Source organism: Peromyscus leucopus, chromosome 5, assembly GCF_004664715.2.
Source record: "Peromyscus leucopus breed LL Stock chromosome 5, UCI_PerLeu_2.1, whole genome shotgun sequence".
NCBI lineage: Eukaryota > Metazoa > Chordata > Mammalia > Rodentia > Cricetidae > Peromyscus > Peromyscus leucopus.
The window spans coordinates 71964981-71987094 of record NC_051067.1 but is presented as its reverse complement, the minus strand read 5'-3'; the positions used below and the strand labels follow the sequence as shown (position 1 = coordinate 71987094).

General features: G+C 45.0%; 1 protein-coding gene across 3 annotated transcripts in view; it reads right to left on the bottom strand.

Annotated features, from left to right (window-relative positions):
* The window catches only part of Msrb2 (methionine sulfoxide reductase B2), a 33975-nt gene extending 17891 nt beyond the window's left edge, over window positions 1–16084 (bottom strand). For 2 of the 3 annotated variants that reach the window (XR_005091626.1, XM_037205999.1), the window contains exons 1-3: window positions 15936–16084; window positions 11483–11583; window positions 6016–6092 (exon numbers count right to left, since the gene is read on the bottom strand). Coding sequence is in view for 2 of the 3 variants with exons in the window: in XM_037205999.1 (XP_037061894.1) it covers window positions 6016–6092; window positions 11483–11583; window positions 15936–16032 (275 nt within the window). In the remaining variant the exon portion in view is untranslated. The remainder of the gene's footprint in view (window positions 1–6015; window positions 6093–11482; window positions 11584–15935) is intronic. The other variant, XM_028870453.2, reaches the window with a different exon arrangement.
* Window positions 16085–22114: the final 6030 nt, after the last annotated feature.

Genomic DNA, 22114 nt, shown 5'->3' with positions numbered 1-22114 from the left:
ACACTTCAAAGACCTACAGAATATGGCATTTAAAATGTTTTAAAAACTTAGACTTTCTAGATAGTGAGGCAAATCTGCTCCTGGCAGCACTGATTTACTTCAAAGAGAAAGATGGGCACTGAAGACACTCTATATGAAATTTATCTCCTTCTTGGCAAAAATAGCCATTTGGGCAAGAAACTGCCTAGACTGCTTGACGAAATGTTGTATCGACTGGACATGCAGGACCCATGGGAAAGTGACCACTGAACTTTGCAACAAAATGGTCCTTCAGGTTCCTGCTTCACAGAAGAAACTGCCAGATATTCTACAAGACACAGAGAAAAGCGACTGAGAGACTTTAGACCTGTTGGCTGAAGAATAGATACCCCAACGTCACAGAGGAACTTTGGGTGACTTTCCAGGTAGCCAGCTGTCTCTGTCATTCTAGATTTTTGGAAGCTGCTTACAATGCTCCTTCTGTTTACTTAGGTAATTCTTGCTTGATAACTGTTTGTTGTATGTAATTTTACTATGTTAAAGTTAAACCCTTCCTTTTTGATTAGACAGAAAAGGGGAGGTGCTGTGGGATGTTCTGTATGCTGTAAATGTGTCGCTCTCATTGGTTGATAAATAAAAAGCTGACTGGCCAGTAGCCAGGCAGGAAGTATAGGAGGGATAAAGAGACAAAGAGAATTCTTGGACGAAGAAGGCTGAATCAGAGGAGTAGACACCAGGCCACCATCCAGGGAGCAGCATGTAATGACACACAGGTAAAGCCACAGAACATGTGGCAACATATAGATGAACAGAAATGGGCTGAGTTTAAATGTAAGAACTAGTCAGTGGTAGGTCTGAGCTAATGGCTGAACAGTTTTAATTAATATAAGCTTTTGCATGTTTACTTGGGGGACACGAGTAGGAGAGATTTGTCCCGACTGCCAGCCAGCTGGGACACAGGAAATCTTTCAGCTACATGACTCTACACAAACATTTGCAGGCACGGCATTTGTGTACCCTGCTTCCTACGAAAGAAGCTCAAGACTAGAAATAAAGAGCTAATAGGAGAGAGAGAACAATATACTCCTAACACTATCCTCTTGAATGGTAAGAATGCTCAAGGAAGGGCTGGAGAGTTGGCTCAGCAGGAAGAGGACTGGCTACTCTTCCAGAGGACCTTGGTTCAATTGTTAGCATTTACATGCAGTCCTGGGGGATCTGATGCCCTCTCCTGGTCTTCACGGGAACTGGATGCGTGTCATGCACAGACAGACACACATACCCACAAGACACCCAAACATATAAAAAATAGTAAGTAAATAAAGTGTTCAAAAATATATTTTTTAAACAAAAGAATGCTCAATAATACAGTCTTCATTTATCTTTTCACTGATTAGAACATATTCTCCAGAATTCCTCATCATAAAACACACACTTAGGCCGGGCGGTGGTGGCGCACGCCTTTAATCCCAGCACTCGGGAAGCAGAGGCAGGCGGATCTCTGTGAGTTCGAGGCCAGCCTGGGCTACCAAGTGAGCTCCAGGAAAGGCGCAAAGCTACAGAGAAACCCTGTCTCGAAAAACCAAAAAAAAAAAAAAAACAAAAAAAAAAAAAAAAAAAAAAAAACCAAAAAAAAAAAAAACACACTTAATGTCGATCCCTGAGAAAGGTTTGTCTCTAATAATACACCATTGTTAGTATGTCTGGAGTACTTAGTATGTATTCCGCCTTGCTTTGCCAGGTTTATATATATTAACTCATAATCCTCCCAACAACCCTATGAACTGGGTACACACTATTTTCATTTTACAGGTAAATGAGAAAACCAAGGCAGAGAGACATTAATTTACCCAAAGTTACCCAACAAGGGAACTGCATTGATGCAGACACCTAGACAGCCTTTACCACACTCCTGTTAATGGATGCTCTTTAAGAAGAGTGTGTCTAGAATGGAACTGATTATTATGATTTATTTGATTTTGGTACTAAATGCTGATAAGTTTTAGGCTTCCTGAAGGCCTCTCTGCTGATGTAGCAAACTGAATCAGACCAAACTGGAAAGCCCAAGTTTAATGGGTAAAACACTCCTGGGCGATTCCCCGGCCCACAGAGAGGAGACAGGGATACCAGGCTGGAAGAACCATATGTCTGTCTTCGGGGATGCTACTTATATACCCTGTGTGGGTGGTCTTGAGCCTCTCTGGGGGAGGAGCTGTGTTTGGTGGGCTTTGAAGGAGCAGGTTAAGGGAAAGAGATGGGGAGGGGAGTTGAGGTGGGTCTTCCACCAGACTCCCTCCAAACATTCCAGACTCTTTGGGTATAGGGGTGCCAGGGGTTGAGGTGGAGCTCCCACCCAAACAAACACTCCCCTAAAGCCCATATGTTAACGGTTTGGTGCTGCTGGCAGGTGTGGACCTGTTAAGAGATGGAGCCTCGTGCAAGTTCTTTAGGTCACTGGGGGTATGTTCCTGAAGAGGACTGTGGAAGCCTAGCTCTGTCCTCTTACTCCCCTTTGTTCCTGTCCATGCAGTTGGGGTTTTGCTTTACCATACACTATTGCCATAAAGATGAGACCTCCAAGACTGTGAGCCAAAATGTTTATAAGCTGATTAGCTCCTGTGCTTATTGTAGTAACAGGAAGCTAGATGGATATGTTCTTATAATAACAGGAAGCTAGATGGATGTTCTTATAGTGACAAGAAGCTAGACGGATATATTCTTATAGTAATAGGAAGCTAGGCAGATATATTCTTACAGTAACAGGAAGCTAGACCTCTATATTCTTACTTTAGTAACAGGAAGCAAGATGGATATATTCTTACTTTATTTTTAGCTTCAGTATCAGCAAGAAAATGAAACAAAAACTCAAAAGTTCTTTTTAAAAAGCAGGGGGCTGGGGATACTTTGCCTTTAAAACTAAAATGACTGAAAAGAAACAATGGAGGTTCATGAACTAACTGCCAGTTCAGGGAACTGGCTACTTGGTTAGGCTTCCAGAGTATTGATTGGGTTTCTTCTGGATGTGGACTGTTTCACTATGACTCAGAGTTGGCCACATAACTTTCTTAATTTGGACTAACACTTAATTTGTGCTTACACTATAGCTACCAGCTACACATGGCCTCTTAAGCTTAAATTTGCTAAAAACCTAACAAGCCCAGCTTCTTGGCCACACTGGCTATACTCTGGATGCTTAACAGTCACATGGAACCTGAGGCTTCTATAGGGATCAGATCTATAGTATAGACACAGAGTGTGTCCTTCACCATAGCAAGCCCTGCTGGCCAAAGTCCTTCACTCTGCTTGTCGGGGTTCAGTGATGGGGTTCAGCCCCAACCTATTGAAGAATCCCTTGAAAGGGGAAGTGAGGAATTTGAGAAATGCTAGATAGGAAATATAGAAGTAGATTAAGAAAAAGGATGGAGACACAGGACAGCTTTGGGAGGGCATACAACATACAACCAAGTTTAGACCCTTCAAAACACCTGGTAACCACGCCCCATGGCAAAGCAACTTGTGATTAAGCCTTGAAGTATAAGACACCTGGTAACCATGCCTTTGCACCCTATTATGCAGCCTTGGAGAGCAACATCAACTCTGACGCTCTGACCTTGAGTCAAACCACAAGTTGGAATCTTTGAGGGCTCCCACATCTGCTCTCTCTCTGCTCCCCTATTTTTCGATGCTGTGACTGACCCCAAACGGTGAGAGGAGAGGAGCCACTGGATAGTGGGAAGGCCACCTCTGGAAATACACAGAAATGAGGACACCAACGGGGGCACCAGGACCTTGGAGACTGAACAGTAGGAATGCATTCTTACAAGGATGACTTCTCATCTCCCAAATTGAGAAACAGGACACCTATCCAGCAGCTAAATAGTAAGAACGTCGTCTTAGACTTTTACAAGGTCCCCAGCTGAAAGGACGCTTTTCATCCTAACCTTTGACTTCTCCTTTTGACAGAAATGATGACGAAGGAATAAGCAATTTTTCTGAAACCTTAGCCTCGAGCTTTACTGCTGTGATTCTGTAAACTGTATATTTGGTTCTTTCTGTCACTTTCTAGCATTATAAAACTCCTAAAATTCTCATAATCCTCAGAGTGACAGTATCTTTTTATAGTCTAATAGCTTAATGGATGGATGCAGGATGGGGACTGGTCACCAAGGCATGATTAGAGCATTGGGCCTTTCAGCCCCACCCCCAACATGCAGGGAAGGGAGCTGATCACTCATTACCATGATTTTGGAATGAAGCCTCCATAAGACCCAAAAGGACAGGGTCTGGTGAGTTTCTGGCTAACTGAACTCATGGAAGCGTCTAGAGAATTTTCCCAGAGAGGGCATGGAAGCCAGTATCCTTCCCCGATACCCATTCTACTTATCTCTTCAAGTGTATCTTTCATAACGGTGATACCCTTTCCAATGCAGTGGTAAATGTAAGTGCTTTCCTGAGTCCCGGGTACTACTCAAGAGAAACAGGGAACACGGGAGAGTGTGCGAAGCCTGACTGAGAGCTGGTTGGTCAGGAGCATAGGTCACAACCAGGCGAGTATGCTGGGCATCACAAGCAGAGCACAGGACGTGGGGTCTGAACTGTGCCCCCAGGATCTGACACTGTCTCCAAGTAGACAAGGTCAGGTCTGAACTAACCTGGAGGATGCCCTCAGCCTGCATCTGCTGGAGAGCTGACCGCTTGCTGGAGGACAAAAGGCCTCACGGTTTTTGATGTCGGGGCTGCAGAGGTGGCTCAGTGGTTAAGAGCACGTGATGTGCTTGTAGATGATAGGTGTGGCTGGAGGCACCCTCGTCAGACAGGCCCCAACATCTGTAACTCCAGATGCAGGGCCATTTCTGTTTTCTGAGGGCACCTGTGTACACTTGCACATACACATGCACACGCAATTAAAAATAAAGTGAATTAAAAAAAAAAAAAAGACCTCTTGGGAATCACAGAAGTCTGTGTTGACGGCTGTGATCTGACAGGGAAAAATCACGTGTTCTTCCAACACTACTGTGTGAGAACTTACTTCATTCTGGTCTTCCCTGGTGCTCCTGAGCTGGTGGCTGGTGAGTGGTAGTGGGCTCTTTAAGGTAGTTCCTTACCAGCACCGATATGCCTGGGCCATGGCCTGGCCTCCTGAGCATGCGGGAAAATCGATCCTAATCACGCCCGTCCTTGCAGGAAGGGTCTGCCTTCCTAATGCAGCGCGCATTAGCAGCCGGCTGGCCAAGAAGCCAGGCTGCTGAAAGCCCAGAGGACAGAAGGAGGCTCCGCCTAATGGAAGATTCACAGGGCTGGCTTGATTTATATTTTATTCTAAACCAATTTAAGGTTGATGCAAAAGAAAGGAAAACATCTTTGAAGTTCTGAAAAACAAGACTTCAAAGATGTTTCCTTTCTTCTTCCTTGAATCTACTTTTTTAAAGACTATTTCCTGCATATCTAAACAAAAAAAGCCTTTGTTGAAAGATTTGAGATGCTGATTGACTTAAAAGAGGCTTTGAAATCAAGGGACAATTAAATTTACTTTTAGCTCTGTAGACGAGGGCACGGTATTCGCTTCTGTTGGGCACTGTGGGGAATCAAGCCTCATAAAAGTCTGCGCTTGCTAAATTAAATTATAAACCCATTTTCCCTGGGAGAGGTATAGTTTTAATCATATGGCCACGCAAATACTATTAGGGTTTAGATTTCTTTACATACTTTCCCCTCTAAAAAATCCTAATGGCTTTATCATGAAGTCCCCATCAGAACTTTGTTCTCTCTCAGAGATACATAAAGGAAGAACATGAGCTGGGAAGCCCTGTCAGCTACATGAAATATCAGAAAAAAATCAAGACAGACAGATATCCTGCATGTGGAGCATTCCTTCCAGTGGTAATAAGAGAGGACAAAGGCCATCAATGGGCCCTGAGGGCTGGAAGCATACAGGGGGTCCCTGGATTCAGTCTTCAGCACCAAAAAATAAGAAACTTGGGTGTATTATTTATTAAGTATTATTTATCTAAGATCTCTTCACATTTGTCATCTTACCTGAAGAGTGGGCTATCACAGCACACACAATGGTACATCCCTGTCTCCTTGTTGTTCAAGTACATCCCACTGAAAGGCTGAAAGTCAAGGAGCAAGGAACATCATCACACTCAGGCAATAAAGCAGACAAACCCAAGAGGCAGACTGAGGGTGTGCTGGCCCAGTACTAAAGTGTTTGCCCAGCTTGCGAGAGGCCTTAAGCTCAATCGCCACCATTGCAAAAAAAAAAAAAAAATAATCGACCAAGAAACAAACAATAAAGCTCCAGTCAAGGAATTGCATTCATTTGACAGTGTGCAAGTATCAGCAGGGAAAAGCTGCAGTCAGCCAAGGAAGCAGCCTGCAAGCTTCTTTACAGCCTGGCCTTTATCATGCCAAATATTCAAATTGTGACATTAATAATGCTTTGTATTTATGTACCACCTTTCATCCAAGAACATCAAAGTCCGTGAAAAAGCATGAACACCAGTCCCATCTTCTGCCATCCTGGAAGATTTCACTCTCTCATCTCAAAAGGGCTAAAGCAACAGGAGTCTAAACACTCGTCTAGGACACTTTGAACTCTCTAATTAAAGATGGAATATAAAGAGTTCAGTGGTAGAGTACTTCACTTGTATGCAGAGACCCTGAGATGGATCCCTGATAGGAGGGGTGGAGGGAGAGGGTGAGGGACAGAGAGAAGGGAAGAGAAAACACAAATACATCAAAAGCACTGTTCAGTGGATTTGCGGTTGTGCCGTTAACACACACCATGCAGCGTCAACACTGTGTAGAGTCAGTCGGGGTTAAATGATGAGCCAGGGTCCCAGTGCTTGGTCATCGTGTAGATGAAAGCACTACATCCACAGGATTCAAAGAAGATGTAGGCTTTCAACAGGTGAAAGGGGTACGAGGGGAATTAGAGCAGTGAATGAGTGTAATCCATACCTGGTGCCCTCTTCTGGCCTCCTTGGGCACCTGCACACACATGGTACACATAAATTCATGCACACATGCACACACACACACACACACACACACACAAATAAAATAAATAATCTTTAAAAAATTTTGTCAAATCCCTTTATCATCCCCTCAGTCAACAAAATTACAAAGAGAGTTTGCACAAGCTAAAGCCATGTCATGGTGGCAAGCATTGCCCAACCACACAGACGACAGGATTCAGAGCACGGCATGCTGGCTGAGTGGCAGAGCTGCCCGGGAATCAGCTCTCCTGCCTCTCTAGATTCACCAACTTAAAAAACTCCCCATAGCGCTAACTGCATTATTTTAAAAAGTTTCCTGGGGGATGTTCAAATCCACTTGGTGAGTCTACCAGATAGACACACCTGGATGCTCTTACTCTCTAAAAGCCTCAAACTTAAAAGTCTGGCTTGGTGGCACATGGCTGCCATCATAGCACTGGGGACGCTGAGGCAGCAGGATCATGAGTTCAAGACCAGCTTGAACTACATAACCAGACCCTGTCTAAAAAGCAAGGGAGGGAGGGAGGGAGGGAGGGAGGGAGGGAGGGAGAGAGAGAGAGAGAGAGAGAGAGAGAGAGAGAGAGAGAGAGAGAGAGAGAGAGAGAAAGAAAGAAAGAAAGAAAGAAAGAAAGAAAGAAAGAAAGAAAGAAAGAAAGAAAGAAAGAACATTTAGCCACCAAAGTCTGAATGAGTCCAGTGAGCTGTTCATTCACAGTGACACCTGACTTGAGCACTGTGAACATCCCTGCCATGGAAGCTGATCTGCAAAGCCCTGTCCTCAGAAACCAAGCTGCCTACAAAATTAAAAACACAATTTCATTAATATAAGAGTCAGGGGGTGGCCGGGCGGTGGTGGTGCACGCCTTTAATCCCAGCACTCAGGAAGCAGAGCCAGGTGGATCTCTGTGAGTTCGAGGCCAGCCTGGTCTACAAAGTGAGTTCCAGGATAGGCACCAAAACTACACAGAGAAACCCTGTCTCGAAAAACCAAAAAAAAAAAAAAAAAAAAAAAAAGTCAGGGGGTTGCTGTAACAATAATAAACAGTAAATAAACTGAATAATCCAAATGAACAGGAACTATTACTTAATCTATGTCCTGCCATGATGCCTATCTGCTGATGTCTCCTCATCAACTCCCTGATGTAGTCCAAGCCTTTTATATATTGGGAACAGAACAGCTTCTATTTTATCTGTTTGTCCTAGTACTTACTGATAATCTGAACATAATCAGTGCTGGACTGGGTGCTAATGTTGCACATGGGAAAAACTGACTCACAAGTTAATTACCTTCCCCAAATTAAAACCAAAGTTTCTTGTACTGCCCTGATGACAAGACCCTATGAGAAGACCGTCATACTTTGTGATGAGAGCCACAAGAGAGAACTAACAAAGGACCCTCCCCTGGAAGCGCGTCCGTGAAGCTTTCTGAGCAGATTGTGTCTGAGACTCGAGGGCGGGTATCTTTATTCTTTTAACCTTTCCTTATTAATGTGTGTAGCTGATAGATGCTGGTTATAGAAAAATGCCAAGCACTACTGGGCTGAGCTTTGAAGAATGGGTAAGAACGGAGCAGAAGAGAAATGGAGTGTTTCAGACAGGAAGGACATGCAAATATCGATGATGTGGGAAGGTAGGAGAAGCCAGACCACACTGGGCTGTGAGCGGACTGTGATGAAGAATGGAGACCTGCTCCCGCTGACCACAGGGGTTGGAGGGGCACACTTTGAACTTGTTCACTGGCTGTGCTCATGGTCAGAGCTGTTGTGCCCACTCTTAGCACTGAGGGAAAGAGAGGAGGAGGAAAAGGAGGAGGGAAGGGTGGAGGGGAGAAGGGAAACAACCATACACAATAAAAAACCAAAATGACTGGAAGGGCAAAGAGATATCAGAGGCAAGAGAAGGTTAGGGGCTGTCAGTCATTCATCCAGGTCTGGGCGGTGCTATTGCTCCGCTGGAAACTGAAAAAGAAAAAGAAAGGAAGGAGGGAGGGAGGGAGGGAGGGAGGGAGGGAGGGAGGGAGGGAGGAAGGAAGGAAGGAAGGAAGGAAGGAAGGAAGGAAGGAAGGAAGGAAGGAAGGATGGATTCAGAAGCCAGAATTGAAATGACTGCCCGCACAGGGAAAGGGAACAGGGTCAGAAAGAGAAGGAACGTCAACATCACCCTGTGATTTCAAGTATGGCTGGACCAGCGACAGCTCCTTCTCCTTTGATTCTGTTTGTTCTCCCATGCTAGAGGCAGAGGACATGTTTGAAAGGATGGCTGCATGCAGGTAATCTTATTCAAGAGGAAGGGTCAGAGCAAATGGAAAACAATGAAAGAGGTGAGGAGCCCCTGGATTGGTGGCTGTGAGGACACAATCCCCAGTAGGCCTATGGGGCAAGGAAAGAGACAATCACCAGATTTTGGTGAGGCTGTGGCTGCCAGGAGTGCACATGTGAGCTGCCTCATAGAGAGGATGCTGGGTCCTGACTGATTTCTCTACCCTGCTCTCTGAGGCTCATGGCATCTCCTGGAGCCTCATGTCAATCAGAAGCCACAGGGCAAGAAAGCTGGTCCTCCTCGTGGGGTTTAAAGCAGGGAGACCAGACCCAGAGGGCAGAGAAGGACCTGAGAAACTAACTCCTCTCCTGTTGATACCTGACTCTTGGTTATCACTCAGCCAGGGTGCAAATTCTTTCACTGGCTGCAAGCACTGCTAACACACCACCACTGCCGGATTAATACACACACACACACACACACACACACACACACACACACACATACATATGCGCGTGCCCACGCACATGCACGCGCGCAACTGAATTTTAATTAGGAGTCACCAATCAGGAGGCTTTGGGAGTCTCTCTTCCCTTGGACTAACGAAGCTGGCTGATGCTTCCAGCTCTGCACAATTCTAAAGTTAAATGTGGAAATGGAGCAACTGGACGGGATTTACAACATTAGTTAAAATAATGGATGATACTCATTTTGTAAAAGGGCCAAGTGCGAAGGATATTGCACCATCTGCTTCAGAAGCCCACAGATTTATTCTCCTAAACATCTGGCAGCCTGTCTCCAGGCTCCCTGTACACACCAAACCCCGCCTGGCTGGTTACCTGGGAATTAGGCTAGTCTTAGGACATGCTGGGGTTACCCCCAACCTCTCAGAGCATCGCGTGCGCTTCCCTTGTGCTGTTCACAACAGTGAGAAAAAAACAGTCTTATTCCCACCCACAGGAAGTTGAACAAAAATATAACTTCAAATAAATATTTCACAAGAATCTGTAAGGACCTGCCAGCTTGTCTGGTGTCTGTGGCATCAGAGAAACTGAGCCCGTGGTCATGTTTAAAGGACCGAAGCTGCCCGTACTTTGCATGGGTACCAACAGGCTGGTCACACAACACTGACGAACCGCTACGCTGTGGGATCTACTTCAAAAGTGAAAGCGTCTCACAGGAACAGCTCAATAGGAAAACCCCAGCGGCTGTCTCCGTCCCTGGCATCACTCGTGGTGACCCGCAGTGCCAGCACAACGCTGAGACTGACCAGTGCAGTTGGGTGTGTCCGCCTCTGACACGCAACATTCACCCGCATCCCTTGTTTGAATGCCTGTGCTAGCCAGGCACCAGAGCAAGTACCAGGAAACAGAACACGGGGGCAACTGCTGTGAGAGAAAACACGGAAGAGGCAACCTAGGCAGGGGCTGAGAAAAGGGCAAGTGATCTGGGGTGGGGAAGCTAGCTCTTAAGAGCACTTCCTTGCTCTTCCAGAGGACCCAAGTTTGGTTCCCACAACCCACATCAGTGGCAGCTTACAATAGTCTGTAACTCCAGTTCCAGGGATTCCCATGCCGTTTCAGGACCCTGAGGGGGCACACACACACACACACACACACACACACACACACACACACACACCATATATAATAATAAATCTTAAAAGGAGGGTCTGAATTAATTATAAGGACAAATGGCTGAGGGAAAGAAACCCAAGACACAGGGGCCTTGAAAAGAAGAAAGCGGAGCATTGGCTTGCTGTGAGGACAATGTGGCCATTGTTCAGGGAGCCGGGGGAAACATGGCTGCATCCGAGGCAGGGGTTCAGGTAGGGACCACTGCTGGGAGGGCCCAGTTAGCACTTAAGTATTGTGCATTTACTTTCAGAGCCATGGTGAGCTTCCAAGTGATTATGAGCTGAGAAGTACCATGGTCCACTTTCTTCCCAAAAGACTCCTTTGGAAAGGGAAAGAGAAAGCAGGAAGAAGAGAGGAGGAGAAAGAAGGAGGTGGATTGAGAATGTTCGCCTGGTCAGCAGGGATCGGGCAGCAGAGCGCATGCGTGGCACTAAAGGGTGGAGAAGGGTTCTCGTTTCTTTAGGCGGGTGGAAACTGTAGGTCTAATACAGAGACTGCTGGAGGCTGACCAGATCCTCGCAGTGCACATGAAGGGTTGTAGGCACCTCTCCTCCAATCCCCCGCCCCAGAACATCTTATCAGAACACTGCACGTCATCCTGCTTACCGCTTCAGTTCCCTTCTCTCTGGTGACATAGAACTGCTCGGGGGTCAGTTTCCTCTGCCAATCAGTCTTGCTGAGCGAGAGCTTGGACTTTGTAAGCGACCCTGCATTGTTAAGGAAGGAATTGGCTTTATTGGAATAAAGCACTGTCCCTCCCCACGTTGGCTTGCTCTGTCACCCCGAGGAAGGAGCCCAGCTCTTGCTCTCTCCACTGCGGCTTCATTCTTCACAGAAGGCTCAGGCCCAAGATGCCTCCTCACTCATTTCATTAACAAGAACTGTGAGGAGCAGAGAGCCCCTGCCTGTCTGCTCCTCCTAGGGCACAGAACCCAAAGAAGTGGCTCCGGTAGGAAATACTACCAAACAAATTCTCCAAGGTTCCTCACAGTGGAAGTGGATTCTCTCCCCCATTTCTGCATTAAACAATTTCAAGTCTTTTTTGGTTTAGTTTTCCTTAGAGAGCCCATAATAACCCCTTTGAAGTCGGGCACATCAGTCTTTCTGGCCGTCCTGACCCGTCCTGACCCTTCTGGGATCTGCTGATTAGTCACGTGACTTTGAAAAAGCCTTTCGTGCCTCCATTTCATTTTTGCAATTTAAAAAATTTACTTAAAGAAATTATCATGCAGAGTCATGGATTTCCTTAAGGCATTTCTACACATATGCTGTCTTTTTTACTGCCCCTCGAATTCTCCTCCCCATCTCTCTGTTCCCTACCCTCCTTCTGCTTGTACATACATTCTGTTACCCTTCCCCCAACAACCTTCTAAGACCTCTCCTCAACTCCACATCTTCTGTCTATTTTTATGACCTGTATCTTGATTCCCCCCACACACAAATATATTAAAATGTATAATTAAAATAGAGGGTCTACATATGAAAGGAAGCATGAGGCAGTTGTCTTTCCTGGTCTGGGATGCTTTGCTTAACATAATGAGTTCAAGTTCCATTGATTTTCTGGCAAATACCATGATTTCATTTTCTTTAGAGTTGAATAAAGTTCCAGTATATGTGTGTGTGTGTGTGTGTACTGTGGTGGCTAAAGAAACTCCATTTTATGATAGGCATCCACCTTGGTATCTAATAGCTGTCTCTGACTCAAGTTCCTCAAAGCTCTGGATTTCTTGCCCACCCCTCAAAACCATGCAGCAGTGACCATCTGCTTGCAGTGATATGAGTAACTCCTGATTCTGGCTTTTGTAACTTGCTGATGCAGATATTCAAGGACTACTTTGAGGTCACCTTGACAACCTAATCTTGGTAGAGTAGTATAGCTCATTGGCCTCCCTAACTGGCTTTTGTAGATATTCAAAGACCTAGCTTTAAAAGCCAAAGGTTTCCTTCACTTACCTCTAGATGGCACTTAGAGACTGTGGCCCTGATAGCAGTTTTAATCAATTTGGCTAATTATTATTTGAATTGAGTCTGGTGGTTTTTTCCATCTGAATTGAGTTTGGTGGTCTTTTCCAAGTGGTTTTGAACTCCACAACAATACCACATTTTCCTTATCCATTCAACTGCTGGACATCTAGGCTGTTTCATTTCTTAGCTATTGTGTATAGTGCAGCAGTAGACATGAATATGCAAATATCCCTGAGGTAGGACTTTGAATCCTTTAGATATGTGCCTAGGGGTGGTGCAGATGGTCCACATGCTAGTTCTGAAAAGTGGTTTCCATCAGGACCCAGCTGAGAGCAGTGAGGGACAGGATAGAGATGGTCTTTGAGGGAGGAGTTATTAAACTCCTTCCCTAGCTACTTGTAAAGGTATCTTTAATTTTGTCTGCCACAGGGGTCTGTATTTTAAAAATTCCCTTGCATAGAGATCCCTATTGTATCATCCCCAAAGTGAATCTGTCTATTATCTGTTTGCTTACGTCTGTTTTAAGATAAGGTCTTGGACAGTTCAGGCTGCCACACCCACTATGTAGTCTAGACTGGCCTTGACCTCCAGATACTTCTGTTGAACTTCAATCTATTACTGTGCTTCATGATTTCTGTCCATCCTTTGCTCCTCTTTCTCCTGCTCCTTATTACTTCTGTCCTATTATATTTATATGGACACATGTACGCAAAGCATCTAGGACAAGACTACATTTAGTTAAGGTGGGTCTAAAGCTGTCTCAGTTAGGGTTTCTATTGCGGTGGTCAAACACCATGGCCAAAAGCAAGCTGGGAATGAAGGGCTCATTTCATCTCACGACTCAGGTCCCCCTCCATCCCTGAGGGAAGTGGGGAGCTGGAGGCAGTACTGGAGCAGAGATGACTGAGGGGCCCTGCTTACTGACTTGCTCTTCCTATCCACCCCAGAACCACCTGCCCCCAAATGGCATGGCCCACGGAGGACTGGGCCCTGCCATGGCAATCATCAACCTAGAAAATGCCCCTGACAGATTTGCCTACAGGTGGTCTCTCGTGGCATTTTTTCAACTGAGGGTCCTCTTCTCAAATAACTCTAGCTTGGGTCAAGTTAACAGTAACAACAACAACTAAACAAACAAAACCCAACCCGGACCAAAAGCCTAATTCTGATAATAAATGTTTTCACTGTTCAACACTGGAAGGCGTTTATCATCGTTCAGCACTTTAGCATACAAATAAGAAAAGACAGACTCAAGTGATTACTAAACCTGCCTGGGGGGGAGGAGGGGTCCTGCCCTAGGCTTCCTTTCTGCCTCCATATTGCCCTCAACATCTCCAGATCCCAGCCCATGAGGCAGACTCCCAAACTTTGATTCCCCTCCATCATAGGTGGGCCTGCTGTGCCCCCTCCATTCATAACCACCACCCGGAAATGTGCACTCCAGCCATGATGGTGGGTTCGTCTTTTTTCTCCCTGCACCTGTTTTCACGACACAGTTTGATGCTCTGTTGTAAAGTTCATACGCATTAAAGATCAGCATATCTTCATCTCCAATACTGGAAGAGGCGTAGGGGGAAACAAAAGGAGAGGGAAGGAAGGGGGGTTCCGCTCTGTGAGTGTCTGTCTCCACAGTCTCCACAGTAAGCCCTTATGAACACACACAGGATAGACGGACATCTCCAAGTCAGACAGTGGGTCCCCACTGGCAACTAAATCCGTCTGTCTCCTTGACCTTTGACCTCTCAGCCTCCCAAACTGTAAGGAATACACGTTGTGTATGCCCCCTACTTAGTATTTGTTATGGATGCCCCCACTCACACATCAAAGGCAGTAAGGGGCAGAGAGCTGAGGCTGGAACAACCAAGGCTGTAACCACAGAACCATGCCTCTCATTCTTAATGGATGCAGTTTGTTGACCTGGACCTTCATGCTTTACTTAAGTAGCCCTTAACTGTTTGGGTTGAGGCCAGTTTCCCATCCTGAGAGTAATGCTGTTAAGAAGGTCTTAGCTTTGTTCTTTTGAATTATTTCCGTAGAAGAAACTCCCTGGAGCGGCTGTCTGGTAAGTTACACAGCTCCCGCTATGTACTGGTGTCTAGCCAACTTTAGCGTGGCTGAAGACTCTCAGCTCCCAGGGCTATTCATCAGGCTGCTTTTGACAGCGCCAGTTCCACCAAGTTTCCGCTAAAGTCACTCAGCTATAAGGACTAGCACAGCTCCTGCGGGTCTCAAAAGGTCTCGCTGAGATACCAAAGGAGCGAGGCAAGCTCTAACCGGAAGTCGTGTTGATCAGTTAACAGTCCACAATCTCAGGGCATATATTTACTGAACACTAAATTTTTAAAGTAGCAAGGGTCTAAAAAGACTTCTACAAGAACCGGCACTCTTCGGCAGCATAAGATATAAAACTGGGTTGGAAAGAAGGTCAAGAGAGCAGCTGCCCAGCGCCAAACCACAGGGGCACGAAATTGATGACTCTTACTCCTTCCTCCCCGGTAAGATGGAAAACTGCCTCAACTCACAAATGGGGATCAAAAGCACTTACCTACCACCCCATCCCCGTTCTGTCTCTCCTCCACTAACAATGACTGTGGGAACACAAGAATGATTAGCACACGTCTCAGGTCCTAGATCCACACAGACCGATGCAGCATGCACGGCAGCAAGCACCACCCACGAGACCGCAGTGGGCCAGTGGGCCGCTCACCCAGGACAGGAGGCCGCTGGCAGTCCTCGGAAAGGGGGTGTACAGGGCAAAGGACCAATTCCTGCTCGGGGGAGGGCGCGCGAGGGACAGCTGTTGGCCGCCACTGGGTCCCTGACTGTGGCTCCTGACACGGACGATTTTGTGCGCGAACTAAAACGTAACACATCAACGCACCGTGTGCAAGCGTGGGAAGTGAATTCGTACCCTCCCGGGATTCTCTCCGGGATCAATGCTCCCCCAACACACCAACTTCACCCACAACTCAGGCTGCAAGGGGCAGCGGAGCCACGGCGACCGGGTTCTCATGGCCTCACGGGAGGCGACCCCGGGTCAGCCAGGGCGGTGAAACCGAAAGCCACGAGGAGGCGGCGGCGACAGAAGACCTACCTGAGTCCCCGGGTCCCGACCCCGTACAAGCCCGAGCTGGCCGCCCAGGCACCTCCAGCAAGGGCAGGCCCCGCAAGGCTCGCAGCAGGCGCGCCATGACGCTGCCACCGACGGGTTCCCTCCCCACACTACCTCACCGTACTCCCTCCCTCCCCTCCGCCGGGTCCCTCCCCTCCGCCCAGGTTTCCTCTCCCACTCCCGGCTCTCCCTTCTGGCTGGTGCGTCACCCCACCCCCACTCCCTAACTTCTTCGCACCCACTTGCCCTTGACCTTCGCTGCCGTTTCCGGATCCGCCTCCGAACACCAGGTTCCAATCCCTCGCTGCCTCCTCCAACTCCTGCCTCCTCCCGCAGGGACCTCCCTCCGATTTGGGATCATTCCTAGCCTAAAACCTGCTGGGTTTCAGTTTGTTTACATTTTCCAGAGTGTGTGAAAGCCCAATCCTACCAATGACAGTTGGTTTTTGTTCTGGCTTCCTTCACTCAGCGTAATTATTTGGGCATGGCTGCTTGGCCTTTCGTGTTAGCAATTGCGCACAAATTCTTTTTTGTTCCGAGTAGTATTCCATTGTGCTAAACTGTATTCAGCCAGTTACCCATTACTTTAGGCTGTTTCTAGTCTTTTCACATCAAAATCAAAGCTGCCAGGAGCATTCCTGTACATGTCTTCGGGCGGATGGAGGTGTTGTCCCTTGTGTGGACACCTGGGAAGGGAATGGCCGGTTCACCAGCAATGTGTGAAAGTTCCTGTTCGCTCATCCCTTGCCGACAGTTGATTACCCGGGCCTTTTCTTTGGTTGTTGTTTTGTTTGTTTGTTTTTGTTTTTGATGGTCTTCCTGCCTCAGAACTGAGTTTATAGGAGCGCGTCCCCACACAGTTAGACTTAAACTAGTTCCAGTAATTAGGTGTCTCCTGCGCTGTTATTTTCCAGTGTCTGATGGTTAGCATTACCAAATATTTTTTGTGTACTTAAACAGTGGACCACAAACTCCATGGAAAATTACCTACACGCTTTGTTTTGTCCACTTATTATTAGATTACTTGTTATGATGTTTTCGAGGTTCTTTATATATTCTCTGAAAATCCTTTATCAAATATTTTCTTTACAAATTTTCCCTTCTCCAATCTGTGGGTCCTGTTTTCTATTTCCTAATTGTATCTTGGGATGAGAAGCTTTTAATTTTGTTGAAATTCATTTTGTCATTTTTTTTTATAGTTTGTGGGGCCTTGGAGGTATCATATTTAAGAAATGGTTGCTAGTCCAAGACTACAAATGTTTTTTTTTGTGTTTCATTCTGTTAATTTTATAGTTGGAGTTTTACATTTTGGTCTATTACCCATCTGAGTTAGGTTTTGTTTGTTGTAATAGGGCAACACTTTTTGCTCTCCACTGCCTGCCTTTGAATCCTTGTCAAAATCAGTGTTGGGGGGGGGGCTGCAGCTCAATGGTAGAACAATTGTCTAGACTGTGAGGCCTCAGGTTCCCACACAACCACTGGGGAGAAAAATCAGTGGTTTGGTTTTGTTTTATTTTTTAATCAGTGTAAGGGTCTGTTTCTGGACTTTCTGTTCTTTCCTGTTAATCAACATCAATATCAATGTGTTTACACCAATACTATAAATCTGCATTTCCGGAAGTGGAATTGGCTAGCATTCTTCACACTCCAGCAACCACAGAGGGAAGCTTCCTTCTCTCCTCCCCTCCCTGTGTCCTCTCTCCACTGCTTTGAAAACTTTCACCTCACCCCTGAGCAGGCCTTTCTGTCCTCCTCACCACCATTTGCCTAAGTTCAACTCACCGTCAAGAAAGACCATGGGCTGATTTCATATTCCCGGCCATGAGGTCTTAACCTGAACAAAACTCACTTAATACTTACCCTTGATTTTGTGTACTAGATGGCTTGGACTCTTCAATGCCTGACCAACTGTGCTTTTCTTGTTTTATTTTAAACAGATTTTTTAGTTTTGTTGAGAGTCACAATGTACTCACTTTTTTGCTCATGGTGATCACATGACATGTTTCTGGAAAAAGACAGAAGCAAGCACTACTGGAAGGCTGCTAGGAAAGCTAGTTGGGGTCTGCTGACTCTGCACTAACTATTTTTGCCTTTCCTTTTCTCTCTGCTCAGGAGTTAGTTGTAACGGCTGGAGTACTAACCGTTTTCTGGTAGGCGTGAAGTTAAGACTTACACCCTGGTGTTAAACAGGAGACACATGGAGTGTGGGTTTCATGAGCAGGGGAGGCAGTGGTCAAGCCCCCAGTTGTGTGTACTAAAATTTCCCATTGTATGAGAGGCAAACAAATCCATGTTTTGTTTAAACTGTGATTGTGTTTTCGTGAGGACGATACATGCGCTCTGCTGGCGACCTAGGTGTGATTGTGAGAAATTTCCCATAAAGGCTAACATCAGCTATATGTTAGCTACAATAATCTACAACATCAGTTCTCCACATATCTCACACACTGCTCTGCAAACTATATCCACAAGGAAGAAAAAACTAATGCTAATTAAGTCCCTAACAGAATGAGATGGAGTGTCCACCAAAATGATAATCCACAAAGGAATAAGATATCCCAAAGTGGGATACCAGGTCAAAAGTCAATGAACTTTTCTCTACTTAAAACTATTTGGGCCTGGGCGGTGGTAGTGCACACCTTTAATCCCAGCACTCAGGAGGCAGAGGCAAGTGGATTTCTGTGAGTTCAAGTCGAGCCTGTTCTACAGAGCTAGTTTCAGGACAGCTAGGGCTCTTACATGGAGAAAACCTATCTTTTTTTTTTTGTTGTTGTTGTTAAATTTTATTTTATTTTACAATACCATTCAGTTCTACATATCAGTCACGGGTTCCCCTATTCTCCCCCTTCCCACCCCCTCCCCTTACCCCCAGCCCATCCCCCATTCCCACCTCCTCCAGGACAAGTCCTCCCCCGAGGACTGCGATCAACCTGGTAGACTCAGACCAGGCAGGTCCAGTCCCTTCCTCCCAAACTGAGCCAAGTGTCCCTGCATAAGCTCCAGGTTTCAAACAGCCAACTCATGCAATGAGCACAGGACTTGGTCCCACTGCCTAGTTGCCTCCCAAACTGATCAAGCCAATCAACTCTCTCACCTATTCAGAGGGCCTGATCCAGCTGGGGGCCCCTCAGCCTTTGGCTCATGGTTCATGTGTTTCCATTCATTTGGCTATTTTTTTCCAATAATTGAGTAAAACTGAAATTTATTATAAGCCACAGTCATCCTAGGGACCTCCATACTATATATATAGCCTCTATGTTTCTATGGGCTGTGGTCTGATTGTTCTTTATTTTATATCTAGAATCCACATATGAGTGAGTACATACCATGACTGTCTTTCTGGGTTTGGGTTACCTCACTCAGGATGATTTTTTCTAGTTCCATCCATTTGCCTGCAAATTTCATGCTTTCATTGTTTTTCTCTGCTGAGTAGTACTCCATTGTGTATATGTACCACATTTTTTTCATCCATTCTTCCGTTGATGGGCATCTAGGTTGTTTCCAGGTTCTGGCTATTACAAATAGTGCTGCTATGAACATAGCTGAGCATGTATCTTTATGGTATAAATCAGCATTCCTTGGGTATATGCCCAAGAGTGGGATGACTGGGTCTTGAGGTAGTTCGATTCCTAATTTTCTGAGAAACCTCCATACTGATTTCCACAGTGGTTGTACAAGTTTACATTCCCACCAACAGTGGAGGAGTGTTCCCTTTGCTCCACATCCTCTCCAACATTGGCTGTCATTGGTGTTTTTGATCATAGCCATTCTGACAGGTGTAAGGTGGTATCTCAGAGTTGTTTTGATTTGCATTTCTCTGATAATTAAGGATGTTGAGCATTTCTTTAAATGTCTTTCAGCCATTTGTAGTTCTTGTTTTGTGAATTCTTTGTTTAGCTCTTTAGCCCATTTTTTAATTGGACTGTTCAGTAGTTTGATGTCTAGTTTCTTGAGTTCTTTATATACTGTGGAGATCAATCCTCTGTCAGATGTGGGGTTGGCGAAGATCTTTCCCCATTCTGTTGGCTGTCTTTTTGTCTTATTGACTGTGTCTTTTGCCCTGCAAAAGCTTCTAAGTTTCGAGAGGTCCCATTTATTAATTGTTGTGCTCAGGGTCTCTGCTGTTGGTGTTTTATATAGGAAATGGTCTCCGGTGCCAATGCGTTCAAGAGTGCTTCCTATTTTCTTTTCTATTAAGTTTAGTGTAACTGGATTTATGTTCAGGTCTTTGATCCACTTGGACTTGAGTTTTGTGCATGGTGACAGATATGGATCTATTTGTAATCTTTTACATATTGACATCCAGTTATGCCAGCACCATTTGTTGAAGATACTTTCTTTTTTCCATTGTATAGTTTTGGCTCCTTTGTCAAAAACCAGGTGTTCATATGTGCATGGATTAATGTCAGGGTCTTCAATTCGATTCCATTGGTCCATATGTCGGTTTTCATACCAGTACCAAGCTGTTTTTATTACTATAGCTCTATAGTAGAATTTGAGGTCAGGAATGGTGATGCTTCCAAAGGTTGCTTTATCATATAGGATTCTTTTAGCTATCCTGGGTCTTTTGTTTTTCCATATGAAGTTGAGTATTTTTCTTTCCAAGTCTGTGAAGAATTGTGTTGGGATTTTGATGGGGATTGCATTGAATCTGTAGATTGCTTTTGGTAAGATTGCCATTTTTGCTATGTTAATCCTACCTGTCCATGAGCATGGGAGATCCTTCCATTTTCTGATATCTTCTTCGATTTCTTTCTTTAGAGATTTAAAGTTCTTGTCAAAAAGGTCCTTCACTTGTTTAGTTAGTGTTATCCCAAGGAATTTTATATTATTTGTGGCTATTGTAAAGGGTGATGTTTCTCTGACTTCTTTCTCAGCCCTTTTATCATTTGTGTATAGGAGGGCTACTGATTTTTTTGAGTTGATCTTGTATCCTGCCACTTTACTGAAGGAGTTTATCAGCTGTAGGAGTTCCCTGGTAGAGTTTTTGGGGTCACTTATGTATACTATCATATCATCTGCAAATAGTGAAAGTTTGACTTCTTCCTTGCCAATTTGTATCCCTTTGATCTCCTTTTGTTGTCTTATTGCTCTAGCTAGAATTTCTAGTACTATATTGAATAAATATGGGGAGAGTGGACAGCCTTGTCTTGTTCCTGAATTTAGTGGTATCACTTTGAGTTTCTCTCCATTTAATTGGATGTTTGCTGTTGGCTTGCTATAAATTGTTTTTATTATGTTTAGAAATGTTCCTGTATTCCTGATCTTTCTAAAACCTTTATCATGAAGGGGTGTTGGATTTTGTCAAAGGCTTTTTCAGCATCTAAGGAGATGATCATGTGTTTTTTTTCTTTCAGTTTGTTTATATGGTGTATTACATTGACTGATTTTCGTATGTTGAACCATCCTTGCATCCCTGGGATGAATCCTACTTGGTCGTGATGGATGATTGTTTTGATGTATTCTTGGATTCGGTTTGCCAATATTTTGTTGAGTATTTTTGCATCTATGTTCATGAGGGAGATTGGTCTGTAGTTCTCTTTCTTTGTTGCATCTTTGTGTGGTTTGGGTATCAGGGTAATTGTAGCCTCATAAAAAGAGTTTGATAGTGTTCCTTCTGTTTCTATTGTGTGGAACACTTTGAAGAGTGTTGCTGGAGAGCTTCTCTCCAGGTTCCACCAATCCCCGCAGTCCCACAATCCATGTATAAGATAATCACTCAGACAGTTATATTACTTATAAACTGTATGGCCGTGGCAGGCTTCTTGCTAACTGTTCTTATATCTTAAATTAACCCATTTCTATAAATCTATACCTTGCCACATGGCTGGTGGCTTACCGGCGTCTTTACATGCTGCTTGTCCTGGCGGTGGCTTCAGTGTCTCTCTCCCCTTCTTCCTGTTTCCCCAATTCTCATCTCTCTTTGTCCCGCCTATACTTCCTGCCTGGTCACTGGCCATCAGTGTGTTATTTATATAGAGTGATATCCACAGCACTTCCCCTTTTCTTTTTTAAAAAAGGAAGGTTTTAACTTTAACATGGTAAAATTACATATAACAAAACAATTATCGATCAAGAATTGCAGTTACAATATTAAAGAAGATGTACTATCTATCTTATATTTGTGAGTTTAAGGTTTTATATCTAACTTATCTTTTATC